Source organism: Lycorma delicatula, chromosome 9 (genome assembly GCF_047948215.1).
Source record: "Lycorma delicatula isolate Av1 chromosome 9, ASM4794821v1, whole genome shotgun sequence".
NCBI classification, from domain to species: Eukaryota; Metazoa; Arthropoda; class Insecta; order Hemiptera; family Fulgoridae; genus Lycorma; species Lycorma delicatula.
The window spans coordinates 103,352,125-103,372,636 of record NC_134463.1 but is presented as its reverse complement, the minus strand read 5'-3'; the positions used below and the strand labels follow the sequence as shown (position 1 = coordinate 103,372,636).

At 28.2% G+C, this 20,512-nt stretch overlaps 1 protein-coding gene across 1 annotated transcript in view; it reads left to right on the top strand.

Moving 5' to 3' along the window:
* The window catches only part of LOC142329973 (homeobox protein abdominal-A homolog), a 255,944-nt gene extending 235,698 nt beyond the window's left edge, over window positions 1-20,246 (top strand). Inside the window, exon 3 of the mRNA XM_075374962.1 lies at window positions 19,870-20,246. Within this exon, the coding sequence (XP_075231077.1) occupies window positions 19,870-20,246 (377 nt within the window). The remainder of the gene's footprint in view (window positions 1-19,869) is intronic.
* Window positions 20,247-20,512: the final 266 nt, after the last annotated feature.

The following is a 20,512-nucleotide window of genomic DNA, read 5'->3' as shown; positions in this document are numbered from 1 at the left end:
TGTTAGAGTCGATGTAAATTATTTCTGTTATGCACGATACACGTTCATTAATATAAATAATGAAAAAGCAAACTTAATTATAAAGTTTACAATATTTTCTATTATAATAATATATTTTTCATCCTGTAAAACGATGCGACTTGTGAACCTGGAAACATATAATTACGAAAATATATGTAATTACATAGATAAGATTACAGTACTTTTCAACGAATCATAAATTTTAACGTAAATAAGCAAGTCTTTTTATTATATCTTCCTTACACGTTAACAATTATAAAAAGCATGTAAATAAATCGATCGTATGGCAAATTGCTTAGTTGGAGTTATATATTTGCTGTTGATTATATACTAGTTTTTTGTTTTTTTGTTTCACAATTTAACTATAAATAGTTAATCTTATTACGATAGTACATTTTAATTATTTTTTTTTTTGTTTTAATACATATGTTAAAATAGATGTCAAAACGCGTGCATACAAATGGACGCGCGCTTTATTTAAACTTCTGCAATCCTATATGATCTTTCTTAGTTTATGGTTGCGTAATTTTAAATTATTTTCATAGAAAATTTATTAACTTAAAACAATGAAATTGATTTTATTTTTCAATAATTAATTATTTTTCTTTTGATTTCTTGGTTTTTTGGCTACTTTTACGTAAAATAACCGACTGAAAGTATAGATTACGCTTGCAATTGTGTTTGTTTATATATATATATATAATATCAAATGATATAAATATTGTAATAATTCTTGTTAAAATTCTTCGAAAATTAATACAACATAAAATTAAAAATACTTCACATTTATTAAGCAACGTAATCAAAAAATGTTTAAATTTAAAAATTAAGCTAATTTTTTATTTTCAAATACAAGAAAAATATCCCAGAATTAAAAAATAAACAATTATGACTTAATTTTTTTCGTTTGTTTTATAGAATTTTCATGAATTTTTGTTAAAAATGAAGGAAAACTAATTACAAATATTATTCCCTAAGTAAACGTAGAATCATGCTTTCAGATCTTCTCTGGATGATTGTTCAGTCATTTGTCGATGTCTTGGCTCGAATTTTGAATTATTATCTCAATTATTATTTTAAATAGTCAACCTTCTTAAGTCATCCTTTTTCTGTTTAACCTCCGAAACTACCGTATGGTATTACTTCAGAGAATGAATGAGGATGATATGTATGAATGTAAATGAAGTGTAGTCTTGTACAGTCTCAGGTTCATCATTCCCGAGATGTGTGGTTAATTGAAATTCTACTACCAAAGAGCAGTATCCACGATCTAGTACTGAAATCCATATTAAAGTAATTGGCTTTACTAGGTGTAACCTTAAGTCAGAATGTTCTTTCTTTCACAAAAGGCAATTTTTATTGCCTTTTCTTGATATACTTCTTATTTTCAATTTGATTCAGTTCTTTTATAAAAGTAAACCATAAAGATTTTTTTTTTTCTTTTCTCATGTAAAGCTTTTCATATATCGCTTCTATATAAAGAGAAAGCTTCTTTTTCATTTGTTTCCGATAACGGCGAAAACTACTGAACCACTCGTTACGAATTTTTAACTGTAACTTTCTTACGACCCTCGGAATTTTTAACACAGTTCCAACCTCATCTATCTCATTACTACATAGATCGTAAATTAAAAAAAAAAAAATACGTATAAAAAATAGCCTACAACTTCTTTTCGTAAATTAAAGTCTTTGTTTATAAAAAAACAATTTGTTTTGTTACCTTAATGCGCGTAAAAACAAATTAGTTTGATAATAAAATTAGAGAGAATGAACGACTATGTGTATTTAACGGCTGCAAATATTTATTTATCTAAATCAATTTATTTTATCCAGTAAATCGTGAGTAGAGATAATCTTGAGAGCAACAAGAGCCCATACGTAATTATTAAAAAACTATTTCTAATTTTTGAATTTCTATATGCATACAAATCCGCGACGGGACATGCTAAAACATTAATATCATCCAGAAATTAAGTTATACAATGACACGTGATTATATTTTCATAAAATTTTTTAATCATTTAATTTGTTTCTGCTGAGAAATAAAAATATACATCGTCTTAAAATAAAAATGTATACAAAATCGAATGTCAGAAAATCGTAACCTAACTTTTTTTGTTTATGTATTTTTTTTTTCTTTCCCTACATATTTGGTTTAATTTTCGCAATAATTAATTTTTTTCTGCACTAAGAATTTGGAGAATCAGAAAATACAAAGAGAACAAAGAGTTTTAAAAATTTTTTCGTACAAAATATTTTGATTAGAAAAAATATATTTAAATAATATAAGTAACATAACAAAACAGATATTAGTGATAATTTGCTATTTTATTTTTAAATACAATAAATTTAAAAAAAGAAACCTAGTTATGTAATTTTACTTAGCGTTAACAAAAAAAAAATTATTTTATTTATAATAATAATAAAATCGGTTAGAATACCACGTCTTCTTTTTTATTATTATTATGTACAATATGCTACTGAAAAAAAAATATTTCCTTTAATTTATATTTAGCATGACATTTTATCTTTTTTTACTGTTGAAGTATTCTTTTAAAAATAAAAATATGATTAATGAACGAAGAAAAAAATACATTAAAATAAAATATGTGATCATAAAAAAAGACTTAAAGTAATTACTTCTTTAAAACACGCAGAAAAAAACCATTGTTATAGGTTATAAAATTATGTTTTATGTTGCAATTTATTTCTAGAGAATTTTTACGGTTTTCGTTTTACTATAGACATATTATTAACGTGAATACTTTAGATAAATCCGAAATAAGTTTAAAATTAACTTAAATAATAACGTAATTGTTGTTTAATAAATCGTGTTTTTACTTCGTAAAAGGAAGTATTTGTAATCGCGAAAAATTTCGGTTTCTAAATTTCAACGGAAATATCCATTTTGAACAGCCCTGAATACATTTTGACTAGTTTCAGCGTGACGTCTGTATGACGTATGTATCTCACATAACTCAGAAACGATTAGTCGTAGGATGTTGACATTTTGGATTTAGAACTGTTGTAACATCTAGTTTTGCACTTCCCCTTTTGATTGCAATCGACTAAACCAAAAGTACCCCAAAAAGCCCAAAATTAAAAAAAAAAAATTTATTTTATCTTTTTCTTAACTGCAATATTAATCCCTCATCGAGAGCTTTTCAACGATATATCTCAAGCGGTACTTATTTTCATCGGTTCCAGAGTTATAGCAAATAAAATTTGAATTAATGAAATATTTGGATCTTAGAGGAAGGCACATCGATTCGAATCAGACTTCATCTCCTTTTTTTTAATTAAATATATTGATTTACTAATAATTATTTATCTCTGTCAAAAAAAACGTTACGATGAATAATTATTCAAAAAATGAAAATATATCAGAAGTTTTTAATGAAGTACTTTTTCCATACTTTTATGTGTTGTCCACATCAGATTTTTTAATGTATTTATCATTCTAATTATTGTTCTTTTGTTGAAACATGTATTATTATTTCAAGAATAAGGTTTTATTACGTTCAGTTATATTTTGAAATAGTTAAACTATTATTTTTCCGTTTTAATTTAGGTGTTGTGTATATTTTTGTGCGTATAAAAATAGAACTGCTCTGAGTGTAGCTCTGTAGGGTAAATAAAGTTTAGTTTTATTGTTATATTATCCATATACACTATCGAAAATAAAATCCATATATAAAAATATCTGTAATAACTTAAAAACTGAATCTGTTATATTACAAGTTATATTTAAAATAAACCAAATTATTTAAAAATTATTGTTTTTTTTTCCTATAAACAAATTAATGTAAAATAATTAAATAAGTCTTAAATTAACATAATAAAAAAAAAAAACGGGACAATTCAGTTTGACAGCATATATTGTAAATGAGGACACTTGTTCGTTTAAAAAAGACGAAGTATAAAGTTTTTAAACGGGTAAATTTAATATAAATGTAAATAAGTATTTTATAAGAGACTAATAATTATTAGTTATAATATAAATTATAAATATAAACTATAATTATAAATTATAATTTATAGCGATTAGTTTTCTTTTATACACTAAGTATTTAATTAGAAAATTCATAAAAGTTGAGGGTGTTGTTTACCTATAGTTATAAAAGATAAAACGTTTTAATATGGAACGGATTAAATGTGTCGTCGGATACCAAACGTAGACTTGAAAGTAGAAAAAGCAACGGTTTTTGGCTGCAGCTGGAATATTTTCTACCAGATTGGCAGAATTTTTTTCCTAAACAATATTGGCTGTCAATATTACATTTGCACGTGTAAACAGTTTGAATTCTCCAATAATAAAAAATTTTTGTTTGAACTGTTTGTATTGTACTGTATATATATTTATTTCTTGCGTTGAAAAAATTTACCACAGGTTCTGATGAAAATCTGACTGACTTTATATTTTTTTTTTGAAATTTTGTATACAAACCTTTCTTTCAAAATTATTTATTTGTTTTATTTATAATATTTTAAACACAAATTTAATATCTACCCGATAACTTGTCATACACTTTATTTAATGATTTATTCAGTCTCAAGACCTTAATAGAAATATTCAATGTCATCAGTTGGACGAAAGATTCAATTATTCGTACTGAATTGAAATTTTCTTTTAGTTTATTTTTTTACAATTTTAAAATCCACATTCAACCTCTAAAAACAAATTAAACGTATTTCGTTAAATAATTAATAAAAAATAAAAACTAAGGCCATATTCACATATTTTTTTATACAGTGAAAAACAATGAATTCAGAAAAAGAGTAGGTAATCAATTTCAACCCTATTTTTTATGTTTAAGCTTCACGACAAATAATTCGGTTTTGATGTTCAATATTATGTTTTGTTTTTTTTGTCAATTTTATACAGGAACTTCCTCCGTCATACACATATTCAGTTTTTAAAGCAAAATGATATTTTTACTCTGTCGCTCGGAATATTAAAAATAATTCGATTCCAAAGTCAAGAAAATGTAAAGATACTTAAGGTAAAATACCGAGACATATTCCCGTAATTCAGAAACCGTTAGTTTAAATCGTTTTCATATCTCTTTTTTGTTTCTAGCAAAGGATCTATTTTCATACGGAAAGTGTTTCTGTACAGTAGTACATATTTTAAATAATAATTGAAGGAAAAAAGATTAAATCATCTTTAAAAACTGCCCTGTTACGTAAATTTTTATTTTTTCAAGTTCAATCTTTTGAATTTATGCCAAATTAAAAAAATAAATAAGCAAACAACTTACCAAGCACACATTTGACGCTGGCTTCAAAAACTGAACATTTAAAAATAAATTGTAAAAGGTAACATTTTTAAATTTAATTATAACCGATTTCAAATGTTAAAGAGTTTTTGAAAAATTGTTTAAACGCTTTTTAAATACTAATTTTTACTTCCTTGTACGTAGTAAAAGTATTGTGATTATGAAAAATTTCAGTTACCGGTTTCAGTGGAAATATGTATTTTGACCACCCCTAAATCCATTTTCATAAGTTTCGACTTGACGTCTGTGCGTACGTATATGTTTGTCGTATAAATCAAAAACGATTAAGCCTAGAATGTTAAAATTTGGGTTTAGGACTGTTGTAACATTTATTCGGGCACCTTTCCTTTTGTTTGCAATCGGCTTGACCAAAAGTGTCCAAAATTTAAAAAAAATTTGGATTTTGGACTTTTTCTTAATCGCAGCAATAAGCCCTCATCGAGAGCTTTTCAACGATGTATCATAACTGGTACTTAGTTTCATCGGTTCCAGAGTTATAGCCGAATAAAATTTTAATTAATAAAATATTTTGCTCTTACAAGGGGAAGGCACATAGATTCGAATCAGACTTCATCTCTTTTTCTTTTTTAACTTTGTTTTTTTCATTTATATTGATTTATTAATAATTGTTAATCTTTGATTGTAAAAGAAATATGTATATGTAATTTAATAGACGTACAAGAAAGTCATGTGGTGTTCACATCAGATTTTTTAAGTAGTAATTTTTACTTTTTATGGCGGGTATTTTTAATCTATATGGTTCTTTAAAAAAAATTAAAAACATTAATAAAGGTGATTCAAAGAGATCCCTGAATAGATGTTTTTACATTTATAAAAGCGTTTTTAAAAATGAAAAAAAGTTAAATTACTTTGTAAAAACCAATATTAAAAGATTTTATTGTCACAAAATTATTTCTTTTTTTTTTACAATGGTAAATTAGATTCATAAACAAATATTATGCCTTTTACCGCTAATTTATTGGTTTTTTTCTTCGTAATAATGTACAAACTTACGATACAAAATCTATGTATACTGGAAATAAATAACTCAATATTAGCTTTTACGATGTGAAAAAAAGTAGCTTGAAGTTGATAATAATCACGTTTACATATTAAATTTATAGTCAAATTTTTTTATTAATAAAAAAATATTATGTTACCAAAATAGAAACAAGAAACAGATATTTTTTTCAACCGTTACATTTCCACATTTTAAATTGTAATAATTATCACATTTTAAAACGTTTATTTTTCTAGTTATTTATAATTATATCCTTAAAAGTTTACTGAATAGATAAATTACGAGCAGACCAATAACTAATTTGTCAACTACCATGTCTCAATTTGCTAAACATTCGTATCGCTTAAAAAATTAACATTACATAAAATTTATTATCAGTAATAGATAATATAATTACTGTAAACATAATTTATGTCCAAAAGTTAAGAGTTAATTACTCATTTAGCTGACTAATTAAAAATGAAAATAAGAAGTTAGCTATAATGTATATATATATTTCCTGTCAAAAATCTTACCTTATTAACTTTACACAAATAATTACTTGTGACCGTAGAAGTAAAATTTTTTTAAGGAATTTTTTCTTAATAAGATATATTTTCCTACTGGAGAAGAGAAACGCTGTACTAGTTTGTGTATAAAATAATTTATCTTTTATATTTAATTAGTAGGCGTGAGATTTTCATTTATCTTATTTTTTGTTATTTTAATAAAAAACGAAAGTTCGTAAATATAAAACAATACGTAATCGTTTAATATGTTTTCTTTCTTTAATTTAATCTTATATATTTACCGTAAAGTCTGTTTCTCTACACGGTTGATGTTTTAAAACAATAATGAAGTAGCCTTAGAAATAAATTATAGAATAGAATTTGAAATAAAATTTAATAAAATAAAAAATAGGCTTTCTGTTTACGAAATATTTCTTTTTCGTCAATGAACTTATACTTATTTACAATCGGTTCCCATTAACAACTAGTAGCATAAGAAAATTAGATTACAAAGATAAAATATCATGCAAAGAGAGGTATCCATTGAAAACTCTCAAAAAAGATATATATGAATACAAATGTACGCATATAAATACACACGTTATACAGTACACGTAAATATATATCAAACGTTAACAGTTGTATACAATGATAGTTCAAAGAACATCGATCAAAGTTAAGAATGTGAAAAAAAAGAAAAATGAAGTAGCAGCAAGTAGTCCTATCAATCAAAGGATCGCAAAAAACAAACGAACGAAAAATCAGTAAAATAAAAAAAATAAAACCAACAAAAGTAAATGACGAAATGAAACATTTTGTCGATCCAACATCATAAGGTGGCTGATTCACTCCAAATCTGGAAGATCTTCATTGATTTTTATATTATAATTTAAAAAAAAAACTTCAATCTTTAATAATGTAACCGAATAATCATAATTTTATTTTATTCAATTTAAATTATTTTTAAATACAAGAAGAAAAGGAATTTTCTAATTTAGTAAGTAAAATTAAAAATAATCGAGTGATTTAAAGAAAAGACAGGCAATATCAGAATAACTAAACAGCGAATTTCTTCACATATAAAATAATTTAATGCGGGTACCACATGATTTCCTTTTACGCCTATTAAATTACATATATACATTTTTTTAAGACGAAAAGTACATACAATTTTATTTCATTAACTTGCGATATTTTTCATACTTTTTTTTATTGTTGTTACTGAATTATTTACCGTAAAAAACTTTTTAAAATCAGAGATTAATAATTATTAATAGATCAATAGATCTAACTTAAGAAACAAAAATTAAAAAAAAAAGAAAAGCACAAAATTCAAAAACATTTGGATTTTGTGCTTTTTTGGACACATTTGATTCAGTCGATTGCAATCAAAATGGGTGGTGCACAACTAGATCTGCATAGTCCTAAATCCAAAAATTGCAACTTCCTACGGCTAATCGTTTTTGAGTTACGCGAGATACATACGTAAGTACGTAGAAACACACTCGTACATAAGTACATACAGTCGTCACGGCGAAACTAGACAAAATGGATTCAGGAATGGTCAAAATGAATATTTCCGTTGAAATCTGGTAAACGAAATTTTTCGCGATCATAATTCTTCCTTTACTTCGTACAAGAAAGTAAAAATTAATTTAGTAGTAAAACGTTTTTTAAATATCGATAAACCTAAAAAAATTGTAATGTAGATAACAAAGGAATGGTGAAGTGCAACAAATGATTTTATACGCTTATTATAAGAAATTAAAACCTATTAAAAGAAAACCATTATTTTAAAATGTTTATAACGATTTACCTCCCATTTGTAACGAGTCTTAGTAAATAAACTGTCTTTTCGTAGATTGTCTTTAAGATAAATTTTAAGAAATTTAACGTCGTTTGTTGAAAAAAGTAATATTTCTTTTTATCAGCCTGCTTACAAAACCTTTCGTATGTTGTTCGCTATTTATTAATTATTAAAATAGCTTAAAAAGCTTAAATAATAAAAAATAAATATACTATGCATCTGGAATAAATAAATAAATAATGAAATTCGTGAAAAAAAAATTTCAGGTAAAATAAAATCGAGCTTAAAATAATTATTCTATTATGTATAAACAGTTTTATTCGGCTGTAAAACCAGCATAAGTATTTACACCTATATACTGAGGAGGAAGAGGACACGGTCTAGTGTATAAATAAAAAATTTAGTCGGCCGAGTTAGGTTGTTAGGACTGCCTTGCAAGCGATGAAGAAGACAGCTCGGCGTAGAACCTACCCTACCCGAACATAGCTGGCTTTCTCCACATAAAAGACTGACTCAGGAATAAAGTCTAAATGACCCATTGTCCCGTGCAGAAGGGTTAGATGAAGGGCTTTCTTACTTTAACCCTAGATTTCTCTTTTTTTTAAGCTTAGCGCAACACAATAACAACTACAACAACACAGTTTGTTGGTTGCAAAAAAAAGAAAATGAAAAAGAAAAAATGACAAAGAGAAAAAAGAAAGGGTTGCTTTCACATTTTTCCCATGTTAAAGGGTCTTTATTTAGCCATACTGTAGGTGTTTTAGCGAATATTTTTTCAATAAAAGAAATCAAAAGAGAAAGTCTTTTCCTCTCCTTTACCTATGCTTTTAACTTAAATGTTTGTCGAGCGCAAAATAGCTTAATAACTCTATTACATTTCCTTTAAAATAACAATATTTATTGTTTATAGATTTTTTTTTATTACAGGTCATATTTAATAACTTATTTATTGCACATTACTGTTTAATCGCTTACTGGTTATAGCCTATTAACTGTATAACTTTCACAGAAAAAGATATTGTTAAAAGTAAACCATTGCCGTTACAACATTTTTAATTAATTTACATGATTTTTTCTGTTATTTTATCGAGAAACACTTTAACAATACCAGTATAACATTAACAAATAATTTTTAATATTAAAAAGAATGTACCTGAAAATCAGGTGATTTCAAAACGATAATTGTTTTGTTAAATACGTGCATAAAAACATAAAAGGTTTAGTAGTTTACTGCTTAACGACTAGATAAACATGTGTTTATTTTTATTAATTTATTGTTATTGAAGAATCCACCAGGAATCGGAACTGCACCTAAGCGTAACTCAGCTCCGGGGGCTGCCTCAGACTACCTCGGGAGAAAACACGGTCGCGCCCAGGTAGCCTGGATCGGTCTTACAGTACATGCCAATGAGAGGATTCCAAAGGGGTCCCCTCACCGACCCGGTCTTAATGTCCTGCCTTTAATGGGGAACCCCCAAGGGGATTCCCCTCAGGAACTACAGTTTTACATTCCCTCCACTATGGGTCCTGCGAAGGAATCCCCGTCTGATCATTGATGGTGAGACACCGAAGCTTTCCACTCCTCCTGGACGGGGCTGTTCCCCACAGACACCCATGAGCACTGAGCAGGCGCCGCAATTTGATGTCGCACGTGAAGCCTTGCATCTCCTACCCTTGGGTGCATGTCAATGCAACCGACAAGAAGGACACCGAGCCTCTCGCGTGGGCAGTCCTTCCGTAGATGACCGGCCTCAGCACAAGTGAAACAGAGGCCACTACTATCTGGTCCGGTACATGAATTGGCCATGAATTGTGGCCTGGCTTCCGGCAGCGAAGCCAGGCCACAATTTCACTTTTTGATTTTCCTATTTTCTTTTCTTTCTTTATTATTTTTTTTTAACTGAAAAATATATTTACGTAATTTTATATAAATTTAACGAAATATTCTTCGAACTTACTTTCGTATTCGGACTTTCCGTTTTTACAGCGTAAAAACGAGCCGTGTTAACTTTTTTGTGTCGCAAACCATTATTCATCGAGTGACCAAATACTTACACAGAAGTTTACGTTTCAGAATGTATTTCACGCTTTCAAAATCTTCTCGTTCGTAATTAGGTTGCACTTCACTGTACGTCTTTTGAAGGATGTTCTGATACGACTTATTTATCATCAGATGATTCCTTCTTCATCGTTCTACGGAAACATCAAACTTTGTTAAAGGTAACTTTCGGGCATCAAAAAAGTACCGTTCATCAAACGCCTTTTAACCTCTGTGGTTACTCCTCGGCTATTCCGCTGACGACCTAGTAAAAAAATATTTTTTATAACAAAGTTTTTCATAAAACGTTTTATAAAAATTAAAAATCTGTTGTGGACACCACATGATTTCCTTGTACGCCTATTAAATTACATATATACATTTTTTTGAAATGAAGATTACATAAAATTTTATTTCATTTACTTGTGATATTTTTCATATCTTTTTATTGCTGTTATTGAATAATTATTTACCGTAAAAGATTTTTTACAATCAGAGGTTATTAATTATCAACAAATGAATATATGAAAAAAATGTTAAAAAAAAGAAAATGATGAAGTCTGATTCGAACCTACGTGCCTAAGATCCAAATATTTCATTAATTAAAATTTTATTTGGCTATAACTCTGGAACCGATTAAAATAAGTACCACTTATGACATATCGTTGAAAATCTCTCAATCAGGGCTTATTACTGCGCTTAAGAAAAACTGCAAAATCAAAATGTTTTTGGATTTTGGGCTTTTTTGGACACTTATGTTCAGTCGATAACAATAAAAACGGGAATGTGCAGAACTAGATGTTACAACAGCCCTAAATCCACAATTTCAACCTCCTACGACTAATTGTTTTTGAGTTATGCGAGATACATACGTACATACATACATACATACATATATAAATGTTCGTACATACTTACATACGTACGTACGTACGTACGACAGACGTCACACCGAAACTAGTCAAAATGGATTTCAGGATGGTCAAAATGGATATTTCCGCTGAAATCTGAAAACCGAAATTTTTCACGATCACAATACTTCCTTTACGTCGTTCAAGGAGATAAAAAATTACTTTTTTTAAATTACTTCAAAAAAGACAGTTTATTACTTAAAACGTAAAATAGCTTGAATTGATTTTTTTTAGTTACGGAGTAATAATTTTCGATCGTTGGATAAGAAATTTCCGTGAACAATATTACCGAAAAATTAGGATCTACTGAATAAAATAGCGGTCATACTGGTAGTAAATTACGTAAGTAAATATTTATTTCAAAATATAGATAAAATACATAATTTGGATATTAATATCTAAATTGAACATAAAAAAAATTATTTTCTTCTATATCCTTTTTTTAGACGTTTAAGTCAATTTATGATGTTAATAAAAAAGTTTTAAGAACTCATAACTTTATTTTTTTTTTAAACTAATGTTATGATTCATAACAAAATTTTAATGCTGGTTGAATAATTATTCTAAGTATGTAGAATACATTGCTTTTGCGATTAAAAGTTTAATTGATGTAGTAATAGCAACAGTAATAGTAATTATGCTTTTGGCAAAAAAATGACATTGATTGGGATTATAATCATTGTAACTGCTATTTTGTAAATTTATTACTTACATCTAGGTTACTGTTACTTATTACTTTATCTGTTTGTTCGAATTGGTACTGTTTTCGGCTATTTTATGGAAGATGCCAAAATGGAAATAAATTTACTTTTGATAAAAGTAGAAACACCATAAATAAAAAGCGAATGCTTTATAACCAATAAATTATACATTTCTTATTCCTTTTCCTGTCGAATGATTTGTTTTATTGCATTACTAATGCATTTCTGAAGACGGTTACTGCATTTAAAATTCAACTTTGCATAAATTACGTTAATAAACAAGTTATGATTTTTTATAATTCTTATTGCGTATTTTTAATTCATATTTTCTTTAATTTTACAACCGTTTATTATTCATTATCTTTTTATATTTTGATTTCGAATTTCAGCTACTTATCAGATTCTTTATTTCATTATACTTAACTATATTCACCACAAAAAAAAAACCTTTGTCTAGTACTGATGAACTGAAAAAAATTAGCCTAATTTGTGATAAATCTTTTCTTTTTATATCTTTTCAAGGAATTGTTACTCAAACAACATTTTTTTATCTTACACATTTCTCTTGATAAGAAACAGCTGCTTTTTTATGAAGCAGCTGGGTTTATTAAATATCGTTATATATTTTATATTTATGAAATAAATATTTGTACAATATTGTTATGGACCTCGTTGCTAATTTGAGAAAGAAAGTAAACAAATTTTTTTAAAGGTATATTTATAAAGGTATGCGTCATTTAAGTCTCTCTTTTTAAAATTTTGGTCGGTCTAACGTGTAGGCTGTAGAGAAACGTAAACGTGGATCAGCTTCCGGCTGATCTGAATGAAAATGGTGAGACATTGTCTTGCAGCAGACTAACCTCTCGAAGATACTGGTTATTGGCGTCCTCAAATAGAGACCCACGAAAATTATCTCGAAGGAACTTGATTAGAGATAAAATTGCCGCCGAAAGTGATAATGAAAGTAAAACGAGGGATCTCGACACTTGGTTTCTTCCGACAGCAAACTGTGCCCTTACCTCACTCATGTGATCGCAAAAATCTGCTGACGGTTAGATTTTGTAAGAATAGATTTCTTAATATTGTTACGTGGAACATCGACGGTCTAGTTAGTTGACGAGAAGAATTGGAATCTCCAGCTCTTGTCGAATCCTTGTAAGATATCCATCTCGGAAACATGCTTCACTGGTCGGAATTGTCTTCGGCTTCGGAAATTTCTGTGTATATGACAAATCATCCGGATGGCAGAACACGTGCGGTTACTGCTATAAGGTAAAATAATGTAATATGCTGCACATTACAGGAAAACCTATTATCCAAATGACGGATGACTCCTAATGATAGGGAAATAATTTATTTCTTGGACAGTCGAATCCCTTTAAACCTTCCGATTGCACATGGCTGTCACTGTCATCCCGAAGTGCCTAGAAGAGAAGAGGTTGTGTTCGTCGGCCCTCTTGGATGTTCAGCAGGCCTATAACAAGATCTACCTGATCTGCTAAATAATCTGAACTATAGCGTTTCTGAACAGTTCTACTTGGTTTTGTAGAAAGAACTACCACGGTGGGAGTTTTTCCAGGTCAGATGCAGCGATGTGGTATCTCGATTCTTTGACGTTAGATCAGGGGTCCACAAGGCTCCATTTTATGACCATTTCTGTATTTAATTTTTACTGCGGACCTTCTAGTTTCGGACCGTATCATCGTCGCCTCGTTTGCGGGTAATACAGTAATCCTGGCTGTTGATCACAATTAGCCTCGGTGAAACTCCAATCGGTGTTAGAGTTGATCGGGGATCGGTTAACAAAATGGAGAATGAAAGTGAATCAGAAGAAGACGTCATATTACGTTTGCGATGAGAGGAGATGACTGACACCGGGTCCACCTAGATGGCATTTTCATCCTCTCTCTGTCCGCGTACGGTTAGTTGGGGTCCACCTTGATCATGATTTGAAGTGGAAATACCGCGTGAGAAAAAAGAAACAGTTAAACACGAGCTTTATTTGTTGTTTGGCAGGAATTCACCATCGACAAGGAAGAGTAACATTGAAATTATTCTTCGTAGTATTAGTTGGCGAGATCCACTGTAGAGACACGGGACGAAGAAATTCACGACTACCAGGAATTACCTTATGTTTGAGAAGAAGTTAAACGGTTCAGTTCAAATTATAGACAGCGGTTAAATAATTACGTGACCTTTCTAGCAGCTAATTTCCTAGACATCGGCGAGGATGTCCGGCGACTGAAACGCTTACATATGATGGATTTGGGGGAATCTGAGTAAGTCTTAAATCGGTTGAATCTAAGATATGTGATGAGCATCTTTGTATGCCTTGAGAGGCCTAGCCTCCATTTATCTCCATGAGCTTGTTACGTTACTATTTGTTTGTCTATTTAATGATTTTATAATTTTTTTTAGTTTTCATTGTACCTTTCTGAAATGATGTACCGCTGTGGTCTCTTATTCAATGCGAGTGTGTATATATGAACTTTATTTATGTATTTTATTTAAATATATCTATATGTATATTTACGTTTTATTGAGTGCGTTCTTTGGAAAACCCTCATCCATGTGATTTTTGTAAAACGATTTACTTGCGGTTCCTTACTCTGAACCGATTATAAATGAACAAATTGTAGGCAAAAAGAATACACTTCAGCTTTATTCATTTTTTTTGAAAATGGATTTTAAAATTTTTTCCCATTCCTTGAGTATCATAAAAATGTTTTTACTTCCTTGTACGAAGTAAAGGAAGTACAATGATCGCGAAAAATTTCGATTTTCAGATTTCAACGGAAGTATCCACTTTAACCATCTCTGAATCCATTTTAACTAGTTTCGGCGTGACGTCTGTATGTACGTACGTACCTCACATAACTCAAAAACGATTAGCCGTAGGATGTTGAAATTTTAGATTTGGAACTATTGTAACATTCAGTTGTGAACCTCCCCTTTTGATTGCAATCTACTGGACCAAAAGTGTCCAAAAAAGCCCAAAATCCAAAAAAAGATTTGGATTTTGGACTTCCTTAACTGGCGTAATAAGCCCTCAAAGATATATCATAAGTGGTATTTAATTTTATTGGTTCCAGAGTTATAGCCAAATAGATTTTTTTAAATAATTTGGTTCTAAAAAATTAAAAGCGAATCTTAATATTAATTTAACCGTTTTAAAAAATAAACAAAGTTACGTTTTATTTCAATTAATGTCTTGTTACATTACGTATAACATTGAATGTTACATTACGTTTATGATTATATCGTCTTTTCATTTAAATTTTTAGTTATTTATTTATTTATTTTTTTAATTTTAATCTTACAGATAGAAATTACTTTTTTCTCATCATATCGTATATGTAATTTTTTAATTTTTTATGCACTTATAATTTCTATTTATCTCTTTTATTAGGTTCAATTAAAGCTTAATAAATAAAAGTTGAAAAATTTTTATTTATTTAATACTTCAAAAGAATCATCTGGGTAGACAAGGGAAGTAAATCCATTACCTAAAACTAAATTTATTATTAAATTTTATTGTTGTATAAATATCATAATTTATCTTTTTATTAGTTTTTAACTAATTTCTTTTAACTAAAAATTGTGTTTAAATAATTCTCTTACGTTAATTTTTCACTTTACTCTTAACTCTTTCAGAGTTAAGAGTAATCTTAACTCTTTCAGTCTTTTTTTAAGTAATTTAAAACGCTTAAGTACAAAGAGTAGCCTAAGAATATAAATTTTAGTTGTTTTTTTCTGAAAGTAATGATGTTCGTTAAACCAGTAAGTTCCTGCAGTGAAGAGAGTAAAGTAAATGACAATTGTAGCGATGAGTATTACTTGAATTTCGATTGTCTTCACGTCGTGCTGATGAGAGACAGAGTATTTGGTCTAGTAAAAGAAAGCATTTAGGAAACTTACTTTTCACTGAGCACGGTTAACGGTTATACTTTTTTTTAAAAGTGAATGTTGTGTAATATCTGGTCTATATTATAAAATATATTTTTAAAAAGCGATAAACTATATTTCTTTATTTGTATTTGTATTCATGCATAAACAAAAGACAATGAAAAATTTTTAACTTATTTTTTGCGTTTTTTAATTTTATTTCCCGATTAGTCCTGTCTCCACGTAAGTATTAAAATGTTTGGTCGGAAATCGATATACGGTAAGCGAGCAAATCTTTTCATTTTTTTTTTTTTATTGATTAAAATTAGGTTTAAAAATTATTTTATCTTTGTAAAAAGAATGTCGTTTAATTTGAGGAAAAATTACATTTATAAAACAAGTATGTTTAAAAATTGTAAAAAGCACATATGATGAAGAAATTTGTCCCTTCGGATCGATTTAACAGTAATTAATATTTATAACAATAATAATAATAATTAAATAATAATAGATAACGGATAACGTACCGATTTTTTAAAGTATATATTCCTTATAATAAATAAGTGCAAAAAGTAGAGTAATATTTTTGGATAACGCTAGGTTATTGATTTCAACACATTAAAATATGCATTGACAATATCGTATAAAATATAAAGCATTGTATATCTAAAATATATCGTAGATACAAAATTTTCATATATATTAGATTTTATATACAAGTTAAACTATCGTAGTTATAGTTTTCTATATCTAGAAAACTAGTTTGTGTTTTATAGATATATATGTTTAACAATATAAATGTGTCTTTGTAGTTGCAGAGTGGGATGCCATATCCTTGCTCTTTATGGTTCCTCAGCGTCGCGTTTTCCACCGTGCCATCATTGACTTGCCGCTATACCACGACTTCCTTCTCTTTTTTATGTGGTTTTCATCATTTTTATATTAGCTTGTATTCCTATCTTTTTTTTTATCTGTTTATACATTCTTATTCATGTATTTATTTACATTTTGTTTATTTCATTTGTAAATAATTTATTATAAATTTTAAATTACGTTTTTTTTTCTACTTCTATCATTATATTTTAGCTCTTACAACTTCTTTTAAAAACATTTAAATACGACTAGATCATAATTTTTATTTCGTTTAATTTAATATATATATATATATATATATATATATATATATATATATATATATATATATATATATATAACTTACTTAATAATTGTAATCAAAAAGCAAAGTATACATTCCTAAAAAAAATATACATTTAAATTTTGGGTTGGTGAAATTACCCTCTACGTTGAGGCTGTTCTTAAATAATTATCGTAAAATTATTTTATAAAAGTGGACTTAATATTCACTTGCTTTTACGTTTTGTATAGTAAAAATGTAAAAACAGTCTATCCTATAATCAGTAAAATCGATAAACGTATCAAGTTATTAAAAATTGAAAGAAAATGATTATTTAAATAGTTTTTCGCAAAAAGTAACAATAAATTATGGACCGTAATTTACTTATTTTTCAATCGGGCAACTTGTTACCTTTAATTTTATAAAAAAATGTGATTCATTATTTATCATTTTAATAAAAATAATATATAAAATAAAATAGTTTTTTAGTTTAAATAGAACTGCAATATTCTTTGTGATATATTTAACTATTACAAAATATTAATTTGAAACCCTCTCGTATATTTTCTTAAGATAATACCTTAATTTGATTTATTTTTAAGTATATTTTTAAATAAACTTTGAAGATTTAAAAAAAAAAAAAATTTAAATAAACAAATAAATTTGTTGTTCAGATCAGTATATAACAACATAAAAATAGCATAGTTATTCAGATTTTACACAAGTATATACTAATATTATTATTGAATTACAAGAGAGGTGACACCGTTGATAAAATTGAAGGAGTCCAGAAAAGTACGCATTACTTTATGTATTTTCTAGTACGCATTATCGTGGTCTTACTGATCATTTTCCTTCTTGTGAGGATGAATGCGGACAATGGAGATTCGTGATTCTTAAGGCAAGAAGAGAGGTTGAAGATGTTAGGTTTGTTTATAAAACTGTACGTCGATGTTTTGAAATTGATATTTCAAACGTAGGTTAAAGAGCGACTAGTGTGGCTAACAGAAGAACTTATTTCGGTTAAACAAACACAGTCGGCTGGCTCCTTTGGGATATGTTAAGAAATGCTTAATATATAGCCCACAACGAAGTCGACCCATTTTGCAATAGTTCTGGCGTTCTCAAGAAAAGAGTAGAATCTTTACTCACTGATTCCCGCTTATGACTGGATGATTATATAGAAGAGATGGCATAAAATTACAAAGCTGAGTATATAGAATCACTCTTTGGTGTTTTTTTATAGGTCAATCAGAATATCTGAAGGATTATAACGATATGCTAGAAATTTATATTGCTTTTTTATGTTTGGACGATATACCGTGGTATTGGTTTTGTTTTATCGCCCCAAAATCAAAGAAATAAATAAAATAAAATTAGTTATTATTATTTGTCAATATCCGGGGCATAGCGATAGCATCTCGGCTTTCATCTGGAAGCTCAGATAGTACCGGATGCGCCTGAAATTCAAGCGTGGAATTTTTCACACTCTAAAAAATTCATTTATCATTCATTTAATAAATGAAAGCGGTGTAAGCCTGACGTTACTGTTCAAATACGAGTAAATTAAAAAAAAATTTTTGTTGTTTTCGAAATCGTATATTCATAAGAGACGCCTGGAATTTTGATTTATTAATACGTTAAAAATTAATCATATTTACCTGCACCAAACAACGATCTGATTGCTCATTCTTATATCTTAAAAATTCTTTTATTGAAGTAATTAGTGTTAGAAGTTCTATTTAGATATATCTACGTAAATTTTACGCATAGGTTTTATCAGTATTTAACGATTCAGACAAGCTTAGAAATCGATTAAACCGTTTTATAATAAAATGTGTTTCTTTTATCTTTTGCGATCAAAATCAGTTTTGTTATTCCGCAAAAATATATCATATTATAAGACTAACAAACGTTTTTACTGTACGGCCGATAGAAATACTAAAATTATTTTAACGAATAAAAATATCACACGTTTTTAGGATGGATGGCAACAATAATGTGTTGATATTGTGGAATATCCAGTTAAAAAATTTTATGTAGGAAATATAATTTTGAATATTTTACGTAAATCAATTTACGTATAAATATATATATTTTTATATTTTCTTTACTTTTGGGTAATGGATTTGTAACTGAGAAATTATATCTACTTACTATCAAAAAATTTATTTTTATTTTTTTGTATAATAATAATAACGGTAATTATGTACTCGTATAATAAATGATTGCATTCAACAAATAATTTTTAAATGACATCGCATTTATCTTTTAATGCCGGTTACCTTATAATATATTCTTTGCATAAGATATATGAAATATTCAGAAATTAGAGATGATAATATTTAAATCCGTTCATATTTATCCTATGGAGGTTAAAAATACAAACAAACGACAATATTTAGTTAGAAATTTAACGTAAGACCTAATACTTCTCTCGATTTCAAATGTTTATCGTTCTTGAAAAAATAGTAACAACTTGATCGCATATATCGTATAATCGAGTTTCAAAACATCATTATTCTTTGTAATTTAAACTATTGTTGTAATTTAACTATTTATTTATTTTTTTTTTTTTTGCAGGACCTAACGGCTGTCCGAGGCGTAGAGGTCGACAAACGTATACACGATTCCAGACGTTGGAACTGGAAAAAGAATTCCATTTTAATCATTATCTGACGAGGAGACGGCGTATCGAAATAGCACACGCGTTGTGCTTGACAGAAAGACAGATCAAGATATGGTTTCAAAACAGAAGGATGAAACTGAAAAAAGAGTTACGTGCGGTTAAAGAGATAAACGAACAAGCTAGAAGAGAAAGAGAAGAGCAGGACAGATTAAAACAGGAGAAACAAGCGAAACTGGCTGAACATCATCACGGAATGCACGTCGGACTCGACAAGACGTCGTCGGGCGGTACCGATCTCCTTAAATCAGTTGCTACCAAAGTTCAGACGTAGAGTCTTAAAAAAATTATTAAATATGAAATGAAAATAATGATAAAAAACTTTAAGTTGACAATTTTTTTTCGCGCGCCGCGATTTCCGCCAATCGCCTCCGTAACTGTTGCCTCTGAGCTCCTCATATTTAATTAAAATACCTGATGATGACAGACTTACTGTTTTACAGAAAGAACCGAATCTATACAATTGTGTGTATATATTTATAGATGCATAACAGAAATAAAAGAAAACAAAATATTAAAAAAAATAAACACGACATTCAA